Source organism: Sipha flava, unplaced genomic scaffold (genome assembly GCF_003268045.1).
Source record: "Sipha flava isolate LNK unplaced genomic scaffold, YSA_version1 607_pilon_pilon, whole genome shotgun sequence".
NCBI classification, from domain to species: domain Eukaryota; kingdom Metazoa; phylum Arthropoda; class Insecta; order Hemiptera; family Aphididae; genus Sipha; species Sipha flava.
Window position 1 is genome coordinate 413,430 of NW_020273584.1, and position 25,308 is coordinate 438,737.

Here is a 25,308-nt window from a genome sequence, read left to right on the forward strand (position 1 = left end):
GGAAAAAAAAGCATAAGTGCTATTTTTAACACTATTTAGGTCATAATAAAGCGCAAGTTATTATAAATAAAGATAATAAAAATAACATCAGTGTTTTTATTAAATTAAATTATTGCAAGTACTTAAATTGAAAAATATAAAAATACCAAAAATAAAAATAGAACATTTATCATAATTTTGTTGTGTCACAATTATTGTTCATATTCCATTTTCAAGTAAGCCATTTTAAAACACACCATGTATTGAAACTATTTTATCTATAAATAATATTCATTTTGAATCATTTGTTGCTGTTTTTTTTTTTTTTTTTGATACCATGGCAATGACTATATGGGTTCACAATTGCAAAATTCAAATTATAGAGCACGGAGTTTACACATCGCTGCAATATTGTCAGATGTATTTTTGTGAACACAATTTATTATTCGTAAAGTATATTATGAAGTACCCACTATATGACAAAAGAATATACAACACATATATTATATGTATATAATATATAAATTGTATACTATTATGTAAAATATATAAATATATAAATATTATAAAGAAATCATAATACATTTAAATTATTAAATACATAGACTAATAATAAATCTAATAAGTTCATCGCCAGTGAACAATAACAATACGTTTTATTAACGAATAGGTCCGTGAAAACTGTTTTTTACATAAGAAACACCAAAACTGTTTTGGTACACCACATTCATACATTTAAATATCATTTTAGCAATTTTTTTCGATGCAATCCATTGTACTTCGTTTCAGTTAACATTCGGACACATTGCTATATTCGTTTTAGATATAACTTCTAGCTAAGGAATACAATGAAAATTGATAAGAGCTACAGGAAAAAAAATACGTTGTAATTACGCTAATCCAAAAAAAAAATATATTAATGAATTACACACGCAATCACAAGTTTAAGCATACAAGCTACGGTAAAAATGTTCCTGTATGCATTCAACTATAAAATTATTATTGCACTTAAAATACATCTACATACGTTTGTATATCATTATAATTTATAACTTTTTTAAATTTACACAGATTTAAATTGTACCTAAACATGATATTATAAAATAGGCCATCTGAGAATTAACACAATCAAAAAAAAAAAATTATAAAGAAATTCTTAGACATTCGAAATATTTGATTACTATAAATCTATCATATTCTGGTAAATTCTAAACGTATTAATAATAAAATACGTATAGATACTTTGTGGGTATATGTACATAAATTAATTGATTATGATTTCTTTAGGGGGATTTTAAATATGTGATACATATAAATTAAGTAGGTATAAGTTATTATAAACAATATTACCAGAAGTATTTAAAATTCATATTAGGTAAACTTTGGGTACTAATAAATAAGTATTAAACAAAATACAATTTGGCTTAATAGTCGAGGAGCAAATTATTTTATTTTCAATTTAAATTAAGAACAATAAGTAAAAATAAATATGAGTGATTATTAATGATTGTGTATAGTGAATACAACAAATGGACTATGTGGATATATAGATAAATCATTTATTTATATTAATAAATGGTTCCATGGGGAAATTAATAAAAACTGATTAAGGAAGGCGGGAAATAATCGTACTCAGTCTAATAAGATTAATATTTCAATATTTTGCCCCGAATTTTCTTTGGTTCTGACCAATCTGCCAATAATTTTCGGATTGATCCAAAGGTTTCTCATAACACTCGTATTGTACTAATTGTATTCAAGACGAGCCACACTCACTGGGCCACGCGTCATGAAAACCCACTTCAATACATTTGATGGTTTACATATTCATAATATATTTTATATGTATATATATATTCATAAATAACCGTAGATTAATTAGTACATAACATTTTTGTTAATCATTTAAACACTAGTTAAACTCCTTTTTAAGTCTTTTCGTAGATTTTCAAAAATCACATTATTTCATTTTAAACCATACAGTGTATTGATATTTATAGAAAAATCTACTTATAACTAAATACGCTGCCAGATTTAATATGAAAAATATTTAAATTATAACTTTATGTATTAAAACCATATGTTTTTTCAAAGACCATTTCTGAGAAAAACGTTTCAAACAAATAATACATGGAAATCTTTTTGGTACACCACATTCAGTATCTAAATGTCGTTTTAAATGACCTCTCCTTTGTTCTCCTCTGTAACAACGACCACATTGATTTGGGCAAAACACTGGATCAGCTTTTGATATTTCATATAGCAAATGTAACCATTTATTTGAACCTAAAATTACCAAAAAAAAAAATTTTAATTAAATCCGATACATAGACTGAACTATCTTAATAGATTTACTTCGTACCTACATGTCTATATGTAGTTTATTTTAGATGAATAAAAAAAAGCTAAAGCTAAAAATAAATATTTAAACTGAATATTGGGCATTAAACAAGTGAAATTATTTGTATTTTAGTCCTAATCATTTTAAAATTTGTAATTATATATTATATAACAGTATAGATACAATAAAAAAATCCTAATTTGAAAACTTGAAATACATAACACGTTCAATGTATTTAAAATATCAACGAGAAACATTTAATGAATCGAAGAAGTTTTCATTTCTTCACTCAGAATCTAAAATCATATGGTTAATGGGCGTAGAAACATAGGAAAGACATAAATACTAAACATTTTAACATATTTTTCACTGAAATTTAATTATAATATATAATTTGAATTATAAGTAAAATATCAGAACATAAGTTTAAATTAACTAAAAGAAAATATACGTTATTATACACAAAAATGAAATAAGTGTAATATTTAAGTAATTATTATTTTATTTTGAATAATATTAATATTATGCCTATTAAATATAAAAATCTATAGCAACATTATACATTTCTTTAAATAAGATGATAAAAGATTTTAATAAATAAGTATATAAATATATAAAATATACATCTGAAAAGTAAAATAAAATGAAGAAAAAAATTATGTTTATGTTTTTTATAAGAGATATATTGCTGTTGATTTATTTATATATTATTTATATATTTATTAATATATTAAAATTATTATTCAAAATTTTATCAGTACTGTAGTACAGTCTAATAAAATAATAACCAACAAAATTATTTACTATCAAAATGAGTTATAGAGTCTTAATTATATCCTTCAATTTGTAATTTATTTTTTATTTAAAAATGTATGATACTACAATAACTAATTCAATATGTCGGTACATATTTTTTGGTTAGTTAATTATTTTTATTAGTTTTTAAGTTTTTATACATATTTAATATTTACTGAAAAAATTATAAATTTCATTATATCAAGAAAATACTTGGTACATATAGAATAAACAGTAATGCAATGAAAATAAATCGTACACAACAGTAAATTAATTTTATTAGAATTCACAAATATAATAATTTGATAACAAATTACATGGTAAAATACACGATATTATATGAAATCATAATTATAGTATAGTACAAATGTTAAACATTGTATAAATAAGATTTCAACTATCGTTTAAATAGTATAATTACAACTCTGTATATATAAGTAATTTATAATATACCAAAACCTAAATTACAATTATAATTCGTTTAATTATTAAAAATATAATAAGAATGTAATACTAATTAATAATACTTTAACAATCAAATCATATAATACAATAAATAAATTGAAAACAATTATTATTGGCTTCAATATAAATATACTTAAAAAAATCAGATGATAAAAAGTTAATTTTAAGTTAATTTACATTTAATTTTTTTCTGACACCGTGTAATACAAGGATAATTTTCGATTTCATAGAGATTATAAGTATACTAATAGTGGTTAAATAATACGGAAGCGATTTCGAGGTGATGGAATTTGTTTATGAACCATGAGTAAATGAGATTTTAAATTATAATCTTGTGCAAAGCGTTTAAAACACATGTGACATTGGAATTTTTTTGGCACGCCACACTCATTAGTTAAATGACGTTTAAGGTGATATTTCCTCTTCTCACCTCTATATTTGCGACCACACATATTCGGACAAATTGCTGGATCAGTTACAGACAATTCATTCAATTGAGATAACCACAAGTTAATTAATTCTAAAACGTAAATAAACTATTAAGAATATAATAAATATAATTTTATTTAGAAAAATAATATTAAATAACAAGCAAAACAAATCAGAAATAATCAAAGTAACACATAATAATAAAGCCTATAAAAAAATATCCAATGATAGACTTAATACATTTTGTAGGTATTATTAACAATCATCTTCATTCTTAGCCATTGAAATATGTACATAAAACACAGTACATTTTATAATTTTATAGAAATATATTAAAAATTAATTATAAGATTGTTAAGGTAAGATAAAATAAGATATTTCGAATACAACTATTTGTTAATTAATCGCAATATATATATATATATATATAAATATAAAAAAAAAAAAATTATAAATATTAGAACTCCGATCAAAGAAGAGTAACCTACCTGAATATCTATGTTATAACATATGTGTACTTCCTTGAACTTAGTTTGTAGATATCAATTATTCAATAAATAATCAACTATATACTTCTATAAAAGTAAATGTTTGTGATGTTAACCTAGTTTAAAACTTTTTTTTTTTTGTGATAGATTAAACATAATTATAACATAAAAACAATTATAAATACTAGCAGACTTAAAATTGTATTTGAGTTTTTTATTGTTTAGTGAAAAATTTACAAAAAATGATAATAATAAAATAAAAATAAAATATATTTAAATAATTTTAAACAAAAAGTTAAATATATATAAATTATTCTTTGACAAGATATTGAACTCATTTTAAGTAAATTCTTAGGTAGACACTAGATAGGAATATAAGATTATTGATTAGTCAAAAATAAACTAAAAACAAAACTACTTCTTTAACGGTATAAAAAAAAATATTACGAGTAACAGAAGAGCAAAGGATCTCAAAACTAAATAAAGCTATGACCAAATAATCAATTAAATGTTTATATATATATATATATATATATATATATAATTATTTCAACAGTAAAAATGTTTTTTGTTTTTTTTTAATACAAATTAAATAATATTATTTACATCGATAATTAAAAAAGATTTGAATTATCATTTTCATAAAGTTGTCATTAAAAATTTAAACAAAACATAAATAAAATTATTTGTTAGAATATTTAATTACGGTAATTAAAAAAAATATTATGATTCTTATACATATATTATATTATTACTTATATTTGTATATCTTTTTCATACAATTTTTATAATGTTTTTGAACAGATATGTTATAAGAAAACTTTTTGTGGCAATAATTACATTTGAACTTTTTCGGTACACCACATTCAAATGTTAAATGTCTTTTGAGATGAGCTTTTCTACTTTTTCCTTTATAACTATGTTCACACATATTTGGACAAAATGCAGGGTCTGATTCTGATATTTTTTTCAGTAATAAAGGGTCCAACCATTTGGAATTTACTTCTGAAAAAAATCAATTGATTACTATTAAATGAAACAATTCAATTGAATTCAATTAATTAATGAATGCCAAAATACAACATTTGGGCGGTCTTTGGCAATCATTATTAATAATAATATATAATAAAAATGGTATAAGTAACACGAAACTAAAAAACATAATTTGTGAAAACGAAATTTGATCCACCGAATAATTAATAATTTTTAAATAGGAATAGGCGTGAACACAATTATAACAAAAATAATAATATAATACAATATGAACAAGGTTATGAAAATACATTATTGTATATTTTTAAAATGCATACAGTGTTTCTGAAATGGTTAAAGGAACTAGTATACGCGTAGTATCTGGAGACGCCAAATTCTAATTCTTTTGACATTTTTTCTCATCTTTAAAATCTGAATTTTATTTATAATATATTAACTTTATAACATTATCTTAAATCTAAAAATTATTACTTGTAAGAGATTTCTAGTAAATTTCTCATGTAAATCGATATGTATCAACCATTTTGGATTTGTCACGCGCTTTTAACGTCAAAGTCACTAGAATCAAAAAATGTGGGGTGACCCATCGATTTCTACGAGAATTCTGCAAGATAATTTATTTGTTGTTGATTAACAAATTTGATAATGTAACTCGGTTTTACATAGTTAAATAATAACAATATTAGAGTTTAATATCATAAACTTAAATTATTTGTGTTTAAAATAATGCAGTTATTATCCGGTTTTTGGTTATCACAGTACCTAATATAATGATTTTGATTATATAAGATAAAAAATTAATTTTGGATTTATTATTTATCAGAATAACAAATTTCTCTTGTTAATTCAATACTTCACATTGGACAACTGAAATTTTGAAAATTATTAATTCAAATGTTAGTTAAATCATTAGACAATGGCGTACACAAATGTTGAATACGAAGATATGGTTTTGATTTTGGGTAAGTACTTATTCATCTATATTAGTTTATTAGTATATGAGACCAACTTGAACGGAATCGGAACTGAAATCGGATGTAATTTTATTTAATCGTTTAAATAAATTATATACTATAAGGTATGTTTATTTTACAATGTGAAAACCTGGTTGATTAATTATTGATGTGAGATAACAACAAATATATTTCGTCTTCGTTTATCTTGGAGAATTCTCATACAAATCGATATGTCTCACTACATATTTTGATTCTGGTGACTCAAGCGTAAAAACCCAAAAGACGAACCCAAAATCGTTGTCATATATCGATTCACGTGAGAAATTCACAATAAATCTCTTACGTGTATTCATTTTTAGATTTAAGTTAATATTATAAGAATAATTAGATAAAACTCAGATTTTGAAAATGGTAAAAATATGTTAAAAGAATCTTCATTTGGCTGCTCCAAAGAGTACGCATATCTAGCTTCCTCTACCATTTCAGAAACACTCTGTAGAATATGATTGGGAAAAATATTGTCTATTAATATTAGTCAATAGAATTAAACATTAAACAACAATATCAATTGGGTTCTAAGAGTAAATGGAAAGATAACACATAAAACCATTTTAGTTTTTTTGTTTAATTTGAATATTCTTTTGTTAAACTGTTTTGTAAACTAAATAAAAAAAAATAAAAAAAAATACGTTCATAAATAGATATAAATAATAGTATAAGTATGAAATAACCGCATATGAAAAATGAAAAGCGATAAAATAAATAGTCAGTATTGTAAAATTAATAAAATTAATTTTTACTCTAGAAATAAAGGGGATATGTATATGGCAAAATAAAGAATTTTTACATTTGTATTTATGTTAATACTAAGTTATACTATACTTTATTTATTACGTTAAAATATACATTACTTATTAATTATCTGTAGGTTGCTAAATTGATACAATAAAAAATGGCTTAAGTTCGTTGGTTTTAAATGATAAAAATGAAATTCTTAATGAATTTCAAGCACATCATGAAAACAATAAATAAATATTTTGATGTACATTTTTGTTTTCTTAAGTTACAAAAACATAAAAAATCAATGAAACAAATTAAATACTAGTTTATAAAATCACTAAAAATTCTTTAGTGCATGTTAAAAGACATTAAATCATCATCTACTTGTCAGTGGCATAGCCAGGATTTTAAAATGGGGGGGGGAGACAAAACTTAAAATACTTAAAATAAAAAATTATCAGTTCATTTTTATATTAAATAAAGGCGTTTTCATTTTATTAATTAAATTTAAATTTATTAACTTCATTTGACAAATCTAATTATAAGATGCGTCGATGAGATATCGAATAAAAAACTTGGATGATTTTTTCGGATTTATTGAAAATAAAATGACTATCAAATAAATTGATAAGAATTAAGAGCAAAAGCAAATCCAACGCATTTTTCAAACGTATAAAATAAATACCTAATAATATAATTATGCAAAAACATTAATACGGCCGATGGAGGTGGTGATGGTCCATTCCAATCCCCTCATGGTTGCGCCACTGATACTCATAATCTATTATATAAATTTCCGAGTAAACACAAAAATGCCTGTAACCACATAATGTATAAAATATCTATATTATATTTTATAAATATCTTACCTACATCATCAATAAAGTTGTTAGATGACATTTTTTGAAAAAAATTAGTCATACAAATATAATTACATTGATATCGCACCATATATTTTATAAATATGTATATTTAATCTAATTTTTATAACTGATTTTCACAGATCAACTGCATACACCTATTTGTGTATGTTAAGTGATAATATAATAAAAAACTACATTACAATTTCTATACATTCGCATTTGTTTCTAATGTTTATTAAAAATAAAATGAAATATGAGAAAGTAAAAATAAGAGAAAAAGATTAGGTATAACATTACATAAAAAAATAATGCTATCCTTTAAATAATTGAATAATACAAATTATACACTTAAAACATAAAATATAGTATTGTTCAGTTACATTTTTCATATTTAATGAAATTGATGAAAAATATAAGTTTAGATTAAATTGAAACTACAATTTATAATGGAAAGACCGCGTTGACGATAACAAGCTCGATTTCTAAAAATTAAAATAAAGCTACTACAGATGTAGATAATTTATGTCTGTCAATGTTTTATGTATTATAACCATGTGCTTTTTTCTATCAGAGTTATGAGTAAAACGTTTCAAACACACATTGCATTGAAATTGAGGTAAAACACCACATTCATATTTCAAATGTCTTCTAATGTTCTTCGTGCGATATCTTCCCCTATAACTGCGCCCACACATATTTGGACAGAACTGCAAGCCTTCACTACAAACTGCGTCATCTATAACATTATAAATATATATTTATATATTAATAATATGATAATAATCAAAAATATTAAATAATACATTATGAAAGAATAATTTATGTAATTAGAAAGTGAAAGAAGCATCGAGAATTTATAATATAGATATGTAAAAAGTGTTACAGGAAATAGAAATATGTAATAAGAATTGTATTGGATTAGGCTCATATAAATTTTAATGAATGTCATCTAATCATACTGTGATAATGTGACATATATATTCTAAAGTTGTATGAGTTTTGAAATTTATATCTAAATATTCAAAAATCTAGAAATGAATTTAATTTAAAAAATTGAAATTAATATTATTATTTAAATAAAAAAAAAAATGTATTATAAATCAGCGATTTTTACCGAGTTAATAAAAGAAAAAATAATACGTCATGCTACGTAAGACTCTAATTTATTAAACTAAATAATAACTACTATTATAGTAACTACTTATTATTTTATTATATAATATCGTCAAAAATCTAATCGGTTCCTTCATCAACTTTTAATATAAACATTGGTTACAACTAAATCGTATCTAAACCAACGGTAATGATTAATAAGAATTTAGCTCTTATCAAAGTATACCTCACAATAATAATAAACTGTTTTTATTAAATAAGCTAAATAATTCAATTTAATAAATTCAAAAGGTACTTTTCCGAATCCATTGTCTATGCAATAGTTTTAAAGTATTATCTAAGAGATAAAGCATTTATAGATTTAGATTACTATAACAAATTATAGGTTAGAATTTACTTTATATGACTAATTTTATAATAAAACAGATATACTTTATAAATTATTTAATATAATAATAGTCTCTTCATTGTACATAATCTCTAATATATATTATATAGCAGGAGTCGCCAACCTTTTTTAAACAAGTAAGCTACATTTGACATTTTAAGTCCCTGGTGATTGACATCCATGAGAATGGAATCTCTTTAGGAAGAGATTTGTTTAATGAGCCAAAAAAAAGAAAAGGTATAAGCTCCAAAGAATAATTATTTATTGTATTTTCATGATAATAATAATTTAATGTTCCCATTATCCAATTGATCCGTGATCGCGATCGACCAATAGCGGTAAAATTTACTTTTATGACGATCAACCTATATTCCTAGAAAGATCGACTGGTTGGCAACTCCTGTTATATAGGCATATAAATACACAATGTAATATGTACGTTTAAATACTTCTGCCAAGGATTATATTTAAAAATATGTTTATATGCGAGAAATAGACTATTATTTCAGAAATGCTTGATAATAATTGTAGACATAACTGTATAGGCATCAAATCATACAATACTGAAGAGCTATTGTATAAATTGAAATACATAATTGTGTACGTGTATCAATGGATACAGATGAGAAATAATATTTTTAACATATTGGACGATATATAATTATTTAAAAATAATACTTTTTATTTAAAATATGAAAAATATAAGATTCCCAGAAACCTATTAATACTATTTCTAAAAAGTTATTGCTTTATTTCTACATAATGTTACTATAAACACCCAAAACAATTTAAATATTTTTACAAAAAAAAAAAAAAAAAAAAAACAGAACTTGATTTAAATTTTCTGTAAATATTTTATTATTATATTTATAGGTAAATACGACACAGTTTAAAACCTTCTCTAATTTACAGTCCATTAATCAAATGCCTTAACTTTAATTGGCATTTAAGCAAATTAATATTAATTTAAAATATTTAATTATTGTTAACTCATAAATAATAAAACTAACAAAAAGAAACCAAGAACAGATTAGAATATACTTTCTCTCACTGTTATTTATAAAATACATTTATTAAAATAATTAAATATAAATTATGTAAATTATTTAATAATGATAAAATTAAACAACTTTGACTATACTTGCATAATACTTCCAAAAAAAAAAAAACAATAACACAATTAATTAAATTGAGTAAAGAATTAAGTGACATCTACATTAACATTTTATGTTTAGTTATCATATGTGCCTTGCAATTTCCTTTCAAATGAAACTTCCTAAAACAAATATCACATTGAAACATGGGGTCTTTTCCACATTCATATCTGAGATGATTCATTAATACTGTTTTTCTATACTTTCCCGAATATCTTCGTCCACATTTTTTTGGACAATCCACTGGATCGTGTTTTAAAATTTCATTCAATAGTATTGTCTTCAATTCTAAAAATAATGAGAAAACAATTTTAAAAATGGAACGAATTAGTAAACTATATAAAACTAAATAACTCTTAAAATAATTACAATCTTAAATGTCTTGATAATAATTACATACTTTTATTAATAAACATAATTTAATATTGTTATTTAAGCAATTAACAATTATTATACGTATACAGCAGTAAGCAAGTAAATCGACATTTATAATTGAAAACAATTTCATACAGATGATATGTGTATTCTTAGGTAAAGTATGATTCTAAAAAATTAAGAAGTATATTAAAAATAGGATAGTTAAATTTAAATAAAAATGCAAATTCAATTAAGTACAATTTATTAAATCTATTGAGATAGAAATACAAATAGAAGAATTTAATATAATACAAATTTCCAACTAATTTTCAATATCGCTATAGTAATGCCGAACCTATAACCTGAGAGGTAGGAACCTCCCTTTTTTTGATAGGTATCAACAAAAAACCATTTATTTATTAAATATGATTAATTAACTATATTTCTATGATATAATAAATGCTGAGTAGTAAAAATAATTTTTTTCCCTAATTTAACTTTAGATCGGTGTGGCTGTATATAAATTATACCCATAATTAAATTACGAATTAAGAGTGGTTGTAAATTATAACAAGCACACTTCAATGATTACAACCAGACAATAATTTTTATTAAAATTAATATTTAATTATTAATTAATATATTATTAATATTTAATATTAATACATATTAATGTATTAAAACCTTTCTTTTAAGTTTCAAAACTTTTGTTAAAACTTATAATAAAAATAAATTTAGCTACACTAATATTATTTCTAAATGTCTTTTATTTTTTGCTCAATTTAAAAAAACAATGAACAATATTTTCTCTTTCAAGGGATATTTTAATCTTATCATAATATAACGGTTAAAAAATATTTTTTAAATTTTCTTTATGAAATATAAATATTTTCAAAATGTTAAATTCAAATTTTATAAAACTAATATGAATCCTTAAACATGATTTATAAATAAAATTATATTGGCAGTGCTTACAGTCTTACAGTGATGTAGCCGAAATGTGTACATAAAATGTATTCATAAGTTGAATTTTGAATTTATATTTCCAGCATTTTCCCTGATCCTTAGGACCACATCAATTTGGATATAAGGCCCATCAAAAACCAAAACGGCTTCTATTAATAGATAACTTCAATTAAATAAAAGTATATTGAAAAAATGTGACTATGAAAATATTCACATACAAGAATATACGAGAATATAACATATTGATGAAACATTACTTAAAATATAATTATATAAAAAATACATAACACTTTATAAATACAAATTCAAATTTATCATGTCATACCAATATGTATATTTCAAATTACTATTTTTTTGACATAAGAATAATACAGTAAAAATAATAATCTTAATGTGATTATTTCAGCCTTGTCAATAGTTAAATATATTCAAACAATTATATTTTAGAATATTAGTAAATAATATTCAGTTATTTTATTAATATTCAATAATTTGCCTTGATTCCATAAACCATACTAATAATAAATAGCTAATCTAATACTTTTATTAATTTTTTCCCCATCATATACTAGCAATATGGCCCAGTGATCTTACGAGTATACAATAATTTTAAGTCAGTCATTTTGACCATACTTGTTCACCAACCGAATAGTGTAAAATTCAACCAACATATTGTATAATTTTTTAATTATATTTTATAAACAAAATAATTTTTACTACAATATTTAAAAAATGGGACGTAATACGCAAAACATGAAAAACTCTTAGGTATCAATAAATAAAAATGAAAATGTAAGAAATATTGCATTTATTTAAAAATATATATATCAGCATAGACAAAAATAAATAAAATTAAATAAAACGAGGTAAATTAGTATAATAGATTATAAACGTAATTTTTAGTACAAAAGTTGGTTTCCACCAGACTAAAGCTGCTTAATATTTTACAAAATTTACAATAAACTAAATAAGAACACCGTGAATAACACCTATATGTCCTTTTAAATGTGCTTTATGGACAAAACTCCTATGACAATATTCACAAAAAAATTGTCGTGGTACGCCACATTCGTACTTAAGATGAGCTTTTAAATTTGATTTTCGACTTTTCCCTCGATATTTACGACCACATTGATTAGGGCATATAGCCGGATCGAAATAAGACACTGCTTCCAACTGGTCTAGGCCTTTTACTGAAATGAAAGAATAATAGATAATTTCAGTTATTATGTATTCACAAAAAAAATAAAATAAAACAATAAAAACATACTAATAATTTAAATGTAACCTATATATTATAGCAAATATTTAACGTTATAACAGTCATTCAAACATGTTATTTTAAATGAATACGTTTGTAATTAGGTATAATAAAAAATAATTGTACTGTAAAACTATGTGAAAATATTAAAATTATATAATAAGTCATATAAATGGTGAAATTTATGTAAGCGATTATAATTTAATACATTATACCATATCTAATTAATAACAATAAAAAATAAATAATTTTCATATCATGTATGTGTTAATAAATTAAGTTTAAAAGTTTGAAAATGTTTATTAAATATAAGTAGGAAAATTAAAAAATATAAACATTTTCAATAAAATAGTTATATTTTGAACTAGTGTTTAAAAAACAGGCAAAATACATAACAAACCGTTATTTAAAATAATTGTGATCAAGTATAAGTACATTATAGTATTTTAAATAGAAATAACATGCCATTTTAACTATACCAGTCACCATCAGATCATATATAACTGAGATGAAGCAGTTAGCAGGTAGTTTAAAATTTCACTTTGATTAGCATAGAAACAATATCCGTGCAATTATTACGTAAAATCTGATACTTCAATATCTATAGTCTAACTTAACCAATTTCAAAATCATATTTTGAGGTATTGTAAATTCTGCCCGAAATTAATAGGTAAATTCTGCCCAGGAAAATATCCAAGTAAAAAAGGTACGTGTAAATTTCACCCAAAAGTATATGTATTTTTGTAGATACCTACAAAAATGGATTTGTCAATCGTCAATCATGTCTTATCAGCTTTGCCACATATTGTGGATATAATAATTGAAAATATCAGTGTTCAGTACACGTCCTAGAGTTTTATACGCTATAATGACTCAATTTCTAGAATCAGAACGTGGACATATACTTTTAATATTAAACAATTTTAAATTTTCTAAAGTAAACTAAGTAAGTTATACGTAGGATGTATTTATTAATTATCAATTTTTTTCGGGCAGAATTTACATGTACCTTATTTTACCTGTAGTTCATCTTAGGCGGACTTTACATGCACTCCATATTTTATATGATAAATATAAATTCTTCCGCGGTGATTACTTATAAAAAAAGAGTATTTAATATATATATATATATATATTTACAATGTAAATACCTAGTAAATATTAAATAATTAGTGCATATGTTATGGTAAATAAAAATACAAATTTAATCAAACAATATTTATTGAAAAAAATAATAATAATATTATACTATAGATGATCATACATAAAATTATCACTATAGATTATATACGTTAATTTATTTTATATAAATACTTTATACCAAAAACATAAAAAAAGAAAACAATTTCTTTAGTTATTACTTTTAAAATAAAATGCCCTGCGAACACTACCAATGTGTCCTTTCAAATGTGATTTACGAATAAACGTCTTTTGGCAGTATCCACAACGAAAATGCCATGTTACAACGCATTCATATTTAAGATGAACTTTTAAATTCGATTTTCGATTTTTTCCTTTGTACGAAAATTTATGACCACAACATTTTGGCAACAGAAGAATCAAACAATGCCACTCCAACCAAAACTTTTTTTATGTCACTCACTAGAAAAAAATTGTAATTATTAATTTTAAATTTCATATATTCATACAAAAAAAGTTAAAAATAAATAATTTACACATCAAATTAATTTAAATATAGTAATAAAAATGATAAATACATTAGATATTTCCATATGTTTAAACTTGAATAACTTTACAAAGTACGAGTATTATGTAATTGTCTCAAATTATCTCAAGAATAATATTGTTATTATTATTATTATATATTTATTTAACATAATTGATTACAAGTAAAAAAAAATTTGATGGAATATTGTAGTTTATTCAACATTTATTGTTAAATTTTATAAAATCATAGTTTATTACAGAAACTCAATACAATTATATAATAGGCCAATTAAAATACAAATTTTTGTAAAATTTTAATTCACATTAAATAAATATATTAAATCAATTACTTTTAATTGCATATAAATATGCATATGTTTACTAATAGATGTTTTAAATTTAATAAAACATATTTATGTAAAATACAATTATTTCAATATATTACAACTATAATACCCGTAAAATCAAATAATATATAGGTATTATTAATACAATTATGTAATATACTCATATCAGATTAAGATTCCCAGTCCCGGATACAGTATTACCTCTTCATTATAACCAAATCAAGATATCAAAACTGATTACATATAAATACAAGGATAAATATAACAAAAATAAACAAAAAATTCCAATAATAGTAGGATATATAGAACTTTATCCTTATAATGGTCAGCATCATAAATTACATGATATTGAAACACAATTAATATTGTGTGTAGTTTGTTCAAATCTAACGTTTCTTTATTAACATTTTATCTAGCCTATCAATTTTATTCATCATTGTATAGTACTTAGAATAAACCAGTGAAATTGTGTTCAAAACTTATATTTACTTTTGAAGTTGCATAAAAAAAAAAAAAAAACTACTATAAATAGAAGTATCAGATAAAAAGTATTATTATTTATTATTCTTAAATAGTATTTAAATATTGTACTATTTAATGAACAAATATATAAATGATAAGCAAAATAGTATTTTAAAAATAAAATGTATAATACTAATAATAATATTAACTAATAATTTAATATTAATAAATGATTAATATTATAAATAAAAAATATAATTATATACATACATTTTATTATAATAAATCTAATTATTTATCAAATATAATCATCATACTCAATTTTCTTCTTAGACATATACCGAGGATACCTATATTTCGCACTCGAAATATAATTAAATTTATTTTACATGTAAATTTACAATTAAATAATTTCATTAAAATACAGTGATGCATGCAATGAGTGTTGAAATTATTTGAAATATTTATATTTTTTAATACCTAAATGTATTTCTTCTTCCCGCTATTAATAGCAAAAAGTTGAAACTATATCTAATATCTATACTGAATAAAATAAATGTATAGGTATGTAATTTTTGTTATTATAATAAATGATAAATGTCTATAACAAGGCATCATTTTTTGTTCTAATATACTGATGAACATTATGATAAAGATGTTACTTTGAAAAATTATATCCATAATTTTTAGTATCATTGATTAAACTTATAATACAATACAAAAATAAGAAGTTTCATGTAAAAACCTTAATTATAATTTAAAAAGTAGATCTCATTATTATTTCTAAGTTTAGTAATCTTTTCCTATGACAATTTTGTGTTTGCATCCCATATGTGACTTAAGAGTGCACTTGTGTTTAAATGTCCGATTGCATATATGACATTTGAACATACATGGTAATCCACACTCATAGACTAAATGGTTTCTAAGATTTGTTCTTCGCCACTTTCCTTTATAGCTCCGACCGCAATTACGTGGACAATAAGCTGGGTCACTTTGTACAAACTCGTTCATGCGAGCCAAAAATCCTAAGAACAAAAAATTTTAAAATTTTATAAATTTAATTTATAGATCAATGAATTAAAAACCTGATCAATACAAAGCGCTAAGTTATAAAAAAAAAAGTAGTAGTTCTAATATAGTATTTAGCACGCAAAGAATAACTATAATGACCAATACATTAAAATAAACTATAAAATTATAGTTTATGCAATAACTATAATTAAAAAAAAACTGCAGCGTATAAATGTGAGATGTGTATTTATTCTTCAGATTAACTTTTTAGGGAAACACATCTCTCTATATATGTATTAAATGTTTCACTTTAATCAAAGCGATATAAAGCTATATATTAATTTAAATGCTGCGATGAGGAAGAACGCTACTTTGAGAGAGACTTTTTAAATTCATGAATAACGCTGTATTTGGTATGTTAATACATTGATAAACCTTTATAAACTTTAAACATTTATCTATTCATATGGGGAAAACAATGGAGGGTGTGAGAAAAATGATACAAATGAAATTGGTATCCATTGACAGATGTTTACAAAAGCTTATAAATAAGAGTACTTTTAAATATTCCACAACGTACATCGAAAATTTGAATGCTGTATCATGGTAAAATAGGATTATTAAATTCAACAAACATATCTAGATATAAATATCTAGGTATAAATATATCACTCATATATTAGCAAATAATTCACAATCTCACGATAATTTAAAAAATATCTACAATTTCAAAGACACGCCTACATATTTTTAACGGAAATTTAATTACAAAATTTAGTTAAATTGACTAAACAATTTAAAACGAGGGATTTTTGATACTAATAGATGAAATAATAGTATCAAAATAAGAAATATATTATAAAAAATTTTATAAAAAAAAAATTATATTGAATTAATTAAATTAACTGAAGTTTGAAATTAATTTTTAACCTTATATTCCAATATGACCAAATTATAATTATATCATACAAAAAAATTTTAAAATGAAAATATAATACGACTCGTATGTACCTAATAAAAATTTTAAATTGAATATATTATTTAATAAAAACATAAATTAACTTAGAAAATAATTATAATTTACTAAAAAAAAAATTCCTTGTATTTTTTTTATATCTAATACACATATTATTAACTCATAAATATATACTGAATTAATATCACATTACACAGAATATATATTTTTAGAATATATTATTATGAGGACAATACTCCAACAACAACGGTAGTAACAAATTGCATAAGATCTAATGTGTTATATTTACAATCTAAATAAAAGAAATATTGTTATTCGCTTTACATATGGCTATATAGTATTAAAGTAAGTGTATTTTATAGTTAAATCAATCAAGTTCAAATTTACTTAAGAATAAAAGAAGAGACAACTATATTACTACATGACAAGCTTAATAGACATTTAGGTTAAAAAAACATATATTTACGGTAATTTTATTTTATAATGTAATCAAAATCGGATCGCAATAATTATTATACATTCATATAAATATATATATTAAATATTAAAATAGTTAACAATAATTTATATGTTCTAAAATAATTATTATTTTATGCTATAATCATAAGAAAAAAATATTTCAAACCTGTATGGAAAACAACAAAAAATTAAGTCAAATAAAATTAATTTTATACTATTAATAAATTAAAACAAATTAAACAACTACTTAAGTTAATTGTTACAGATATATATTAAAATGAAATTAATTAATTAAGTAACTAGTATTAAACGATAGTATATATATATATATATATAACATAAATATATTTGCTTTTGTCTAACGATAATTAATTTAATATTGTCCAACAATATTAAATAAAAACTGTAACATGTATATGTAGATTATACTTACAGTACTATAGACTACATAAAGAATAAGAACAATTAAATAAAAAAAATAAAACTGACACCTAGAGTAAACTTGATAATTAATGATATGACAAATGAAGAACAGAAATTAAGAAGGAGGAGGTGGAGAAAAATAGCACAGAGGAGCCAATTTGGAAAGAAGTAACATGTAAATATGGGAAAATTTGGGCTGATGAAAATTATTTATTATTATTTCTACTTTTAATCACAATGATTTTTATGAAAATTGAGAGTGTATCAACATTATAAACGGTAATATATATTTTACTGAATCATTATTACAAATTATTTACTTCCAAATTATTTTTCTTAACACATCACTTTATTCCCATGATATATAGGTAATTTATTTCTTATTATATTTTTAGTGATTAATAATTTTGTGAATAGCTGCTAAATGATACTGCATGCTTTTTTTGTTAGTAAATCTTTTAAAACACACCACACATTGGAACTGAGGTGGTTTGCCACATTCGAATAATAAATGACGTTTCAATGAATGTTTACGGCGTGATCCTTTATATGCTCTACCGCAATTATTAGGGCATCCCACGGGATCATTTACAGCCAAAACTTTTAATTGGTTTATGAAATTTTTCTCAAGTACTGAAAAAATACAAATCATTATATAAAATAACAACTGTAAATAAAATTAACTTAGGTAAAGCATTATTTTTTACAAAATTGAATTTCTTAAAAGGTGAAGCAATAATAAATTAATTAATCGAAATGTAACTACAATAATACAAATAAAAATAATTGATTTGGTGAATCTATTAATGTAGACAATTATCTTAAATAAAATAAAAATATAAAGTAGCACGCAAAAAATGTTTACAAGTTGGATGGATAAAGTTAGTGTACCGTCACATGATACAATGCCAGAACTAAGGTACTTCAGGAAAAATGTGTATTAATCGAATTTCTTATTTAACTTTTTTTTAGTTCTTCAAATAATAGCTGGTTGCTTAGCAAAAACTACAAACCTATTGAAAAGAAAATAATAAAATTAAACAATTCAGGTAAATAATTGAATTAGTTTTTATATATTGTTGATTAACTTAGTTTTAAAATTAACCTAACCAGAGCATCAATTATTCACCGAGCAAGAGTATTTCTCTCTTCGCCAAATAAAACATAATAACAATACATTTAGAATATATGGTTGCTAATGTGAGATTATAATTAAATAATAAACTAAAAAGAACTTTAAAGAACTTTAAAAATGGTTCAATATTTATTTATGTATTCATATTATTTAAAAACAAATCATTAGATTTTGTAACTTAAATTAAGTTACTAATATTTAAAAACACTTTAGATATACAAACTCCAACAGATTAATTCAATATTAAATTTTCATGATAAGTATTGTAAGTACGACAAATAAAATGTGATGTAGATAATAACTATCATAAAGAAATAAAATCTTTAAAATATCATAATTTTATTAGAAAAATTACATTCAGCTATAATTATTAGTCAATTATACAGTAAGTACTTCAAATTCATACTTGCACGTGAAGTAAGTTCATAAAGATAAAGTTAATTTATCACTTGATAATAATTAAGAACAAAAAATTACCACCTTATTGATAAAATACTTATTTCATTACATCACATATCATTTCAAAAATGTACAAAGCCGTACTAAAATAAGGAATATTTGGATAAAGAAGCTTAATATGCTATTCATCCGTAAATATAATTCCGTGCATTGATTCAACATGTTCATATAATGGAAATAAACTGTCGAATAATTGATTACAAAAATTACATCCAAAAAACCCTACAACTCCACATTCGTGTTTGACATGTTGAACCAAATGAGTTTCATTTTCAAATTTCCGATTACAAACATTGCATACCCATATTTTAATCGGGTTGTCGCAATCATCCAGAACAACTAAAACATAAAAATTCATAATATTAACTTAACATAAATAACAATACAATTATAGTTAACTGTAAAAATAAAATAAATCCAAGCAATGTAAAGCAATACAAAATTGCAAAAATAAGAATATTATATCTTCTTTTTCACAATCTATCTTCAAATATTACGAAATATACAAGGAAAAAAAAAGATTAAAATTATCAATAAATTCAATATATAAAAATGAAAGAAGAAAGTATAGAAAAACAAAAGTAAAGTTATAATATATTAGTAAGAGCATAAATAAATAGTGTTTCTATTTATTTTATCATTAGTGACATGGTGCAAAACAATAACTAACACACAACAATTCATGAAAAAAAAAATTGTTCTGTCGGAAAAGACCTCACCATAAATTTGACTAAACTTTTATTTATATTACTTAGTAAAATAATTAATGGAATATAATATTAATATTAATTATAATATAGTTTTAAGAAAACTATATCAAATTAAAATTAAATTAACTTCCCTTCCCTTCCATCCCATTCTCAATCCCTCGTCCCACTATAAACTAAAAACAAAATTATTTTGTAGTAAATGCTATTTAATTTAATGTATATTTCGATGTGATTATTAAAGGATTGAGCTAGATGTGAATGGATTTTACCATCTGTGGAGTTTAGATGTTTTTCAGTCAATAAAGCATAGTGGTTGAATATACATTTTTTTCAGGTAAAAAAAAGGAACCGGTGGAATTTTCATTTTTTTTCAGTTAAAAAAAATGTACTGGTGGAATTTACGCCAAAAAATAAGCGGAAAAGATCACAATCAGTGGAGTTTACAAGTGCCCATTTGTAAATTACAATTTTTTCAAAGTTTTAAACCATTTCTTCTTTTTAACCTTATTTTTTTTAATAATTGTTTTAACGTCTTATCGTTTAATATATAATTACAGAGAGTGTCGATTATCCACACATCAATTAACCGCGCTACAAAATGTTTATACAAATTTATTTCTAGTTTAATTTAATTATTTATCAGTCTTTATGTTCATTTTATCGTGTACATATTTGAAATACGAGATTGTATACTAAAACTCACTCTAATGAAAATAATATGTTAATACTATTTAACCCTTCGGTCTCAATTAGTGAGAATAATCGATACTTTACTGCAAGGTATAATATATATAAATAAGATTTATGCTTGGCAACAAATATAATATCTTCTTCCGCCAGAAAAAAAATCAATGTATTTTATTATCGATTTTTACTTTTTTTCCTTAAGTATTATTTTACATGTATAACATACCTAATTAATAAAATTATATTAAATCTTCGTAACATTACGTCTTATTAACATTTTAATCAAAAAAATAAATATTAAAAAACTTGTTTTTAGTTTTTCACGCATGTCCTCTTGCTTCACTTTATTAACTAAAATATTCTTGTTTTTGAGTGTTGCTACTTTGTGAGTGATATAAAATATAAAGTATATACAATGTATTGTGCATTTAGGATTCATTTATACCCAAATGCATGTCTAAAAAAGCTTTGTAAAACAAAAACCTTAAATCATAATAATATTTTCTATTTAAGATATTGATGTGACTTCAGCAATATGCTATATAGGATTTTGGGATTTTGGGTATGTTCACAATACTGACACTGTAAACACACATTGAAGACGGAACAAGGTGCGTTAGGTTAGATTATATCTTCTTAGCACAACGAAAATACTACCACGAGTCTGTAATTATCACAATAATATAATTTATATACAACCAATGAAAAATATCGAGAGTCCATCGCCACATTGCACTATCGAAGTGATGGGTGATAAAAAACAAGTAATGTGTACCATATAATTATGCATCATCATATATAGTTTATTATATATATGTTGTTTATTATATCATGATATCTACCATAGTTTTAAAATTATAAGCGATAAGATAATACGGGGTAGATAGCCCAGTAATCACGCTTAACCAATATAAGTATTAATGTTATTTTGATTTGGTTACTTCCGTAAAAAATAAAACAACATTAGGTGAACATAATACACAAAAACCATTTATTTATATAACATGTTATGACATTTATAATTAGTAAATATATTAAGATACCACAAGAGTATCATATAACATAAATAAAAACTATTTAGCCAAATTAAATCGACTATTGACTATTTGCTAAATTACGATTTACAATAAATCTCCTTAAAAATCTGGTGTGATTTTATGAATCACTAAAACATGCTTTTTTAAAGCGCTATTATGAGCAAAACTCCGTGAACAATATGAGCATTTGAATTGTCTCGGTACTCCACACTCGTACTTAATATGTCGCCAACAATGATCTTTTCTTTTATAACTTCGGCCACATCCTCGTGGACAATAGAATCGGTCGATTGAAGCCATTAATATTAATCCTAATAAATAATAACAATAAACATTTTAAGTTCATTAAAATATGTAATAATTTTAATTTATGGATGAAAACCAAAAAGCTAAAATTAATAATAAAAATGGCTTTAATAAAGCAACAAATCTACTAAAAATATGAACCTTTTTATGAAATAAAGGAACTCAGTAGAGGATTTTAATACAAGTATATAACTTTAACATAGAATTTTTTTTTATTATTATTAAAACCTTAGTATAAACTATTAGGTTCAACAATTACAGAATATACAGAGAAGTTAGAATATAAATTAACATGTTATATACTAAATAAGTGATAGAAATAATATAGTAGAAAATAATATAAGCCAATTAAATTTTATAATGTGGAGTCATTGATATCGAAAGATATAAAACACTGCAAAAATTTAGATTATACATAATATGAAGGTATAGAAAAGGAGTACGATATATAATGTTTACGTACAGCAAAAATAAATTTAAGGAGATAAGGTATTCTTGGAAATAATTGTAGGAGCGTAGATACGAGCGAAATTAATGGAGTAATGAGGGAATTTAATTGTGAAACGAACTGAGATAAAATAACTAAAATGGATTCGATATTTGGATTGTTCGAATTGCCAGCAGTTATTTTTGCATACGTCTTGGCACTATATTTTCCTTTGAGTTGAGTGTGGGTGAGCGAAAGCATGTCTGTGACTGGCAAGTCCTTTGAAAGCACGGTTGGTGGTGTGAATGGTGTGATCTTTGTATGGACTTTCTTGTGAGAGGTGATTGATATTTTATTTAATGATAGACATCCTTTGTAATTCGCGGTATGTGCGCTAGCACATAACGCGCATTTCACAGATGCACTGGAAGATTTGGTGCAGGCATTGGTGTGATGGTTGTAACTGCATTTGACGCATCTTGGCGGTTCGTTACAATACCTTTGTGTGTGACCATAACCTTGACACTGTTTACATTGCGGTGGAAAATGGATTTGATGAGGTTTTTCGACTGCAATTTTGGAATTTAGAAGGAAGTATAGTTGGTATATTCTCCGATAAGATTCGTTTACTATAATGGTAATAGAAAAAAGAGATAGAACTTTTTTGCTTACGCGACACAGTGGTCTAAAATTGAAAAAAGATGGCCAAAAATGTTTATTTGTAACAATTACATTTCAAAGAGTGGCCAAAAATATTTAAGTGATTTAATATACACAAACGATATTTCGTCAAAATTAAATGTATTTAAATCTAAATTCAATGCACTGTTTGTTTTTCTTGTAATAAACCAGACATAATGTTAACAATAATATATTCATGGACATCAAATCGAATGATAACATATGAGCCAAATTATATGTCACGGTAAATCACCACACACACAAATTAAATTTAAAACTCACTAAAATATTAAAATGTTAAAGAAATAACAACAAATTAGCAAAAATATAGTTTATTAAAAGTACCAAGAAGATGGCTAAAGGCAGACAAGCTTGCCGATCGCTCGCAGCGGTCGGTACACCATCCGCAAACACTTCGTGATACATTGTCGTTTCCGTTCTTTTAATCAATCAGGTGTCCCGATTGATAATCAAACGTACGATGATACCAAGGCAAAGGGGTGTGACGGGTAAGATCGTGGTATCCGTGAAACACAACCGTGTTATAATGATTAACACTGTATCGAACGCACGAATACAACTATTCAAGTATATCATCGATTTCATAAACATGTTAAATTCAATAATGTCTTATCGAAAGTGGAGCAGATATGAGCAACTATCCTACACATAAACGTTTTCAGTACCTATATTATCTAGTTTATTTTACAAATAAACATTTTTGGCCACCATTTCTCAATTTTAGACCACTGAACGCGATTGCGAATGTTTGATACATTTATCACAGAGAATTCCTTATCTGTGAGGACATTTTCTATATCCTCAATGGCGATACTGTGATGTTCATAAATCACGAATTAACACTTTTATAGGACGGATATGTCGGGGTGTCCACGTATGGGACTTTATACCTTCATCAATTTATAGTGGTCAATGCAATCACGGGTTTTAACATAAAGTAGGTATCCATGACGGTAGCGTTATAACCATCGGCGCCCCCCAAAGAAGTAAAAACCACTCTTAACGTGGAATAGTTTGTGACATTACTTAAGACAATTTGCTGTGCTGGTTTGTTGTCATAATATTGTTGTCAGCTACATTGACGTCGAAGTAATTTAATTCTGGGGCGATGATTCTACATTGTGCTTCGGAGGCAACTGAGGTAGAGGGTGGACTAAAAACCTCGGGA

The 25,308-nt window shown here is 23.7% G+C and overlaps 1 protein-coding gene across 38 annotated transcripts in view; it reads right to left on the reverse strand.

Annotated features, from left to right (window-relative positions):
• The window catches only part of LOC112691349 (longitudinals lacking protein-like), a 432,448-nt gene that overhangs the window by 241,145 nt on the left and 165,995 nt on the right, over nucleotides 1-25,308 (reverse strand). The window contains exon 5 of one of the 38 annotated variants that reach the window (XM_025565565.1): nucleotides 2,015-2,265. The exons of 34 other annotated variants lie outside the window; for them this stretch is intronic. In XM_025565565.1, coding sequence (XP_025421350.1) covers nucleotides 2,030-2,265 — 236 coding nt within the window. In that variant the 3' untranslated portion in view covers nucleotides 2,015-2,029. Of the gene's footprint in view, nucleotides 1-2,014; nucleotides 2,266-8,577; nucleotides 8,826-13,015; nucleotides 13,261-16,579; nucleotides 16,834-25,308 lie in introns of those variants that run through there. 3 more of the 38 variants (XM_025565567.1, XM_025565569.1, XM_025565558.1) reach the window with 3 other exon arrangements.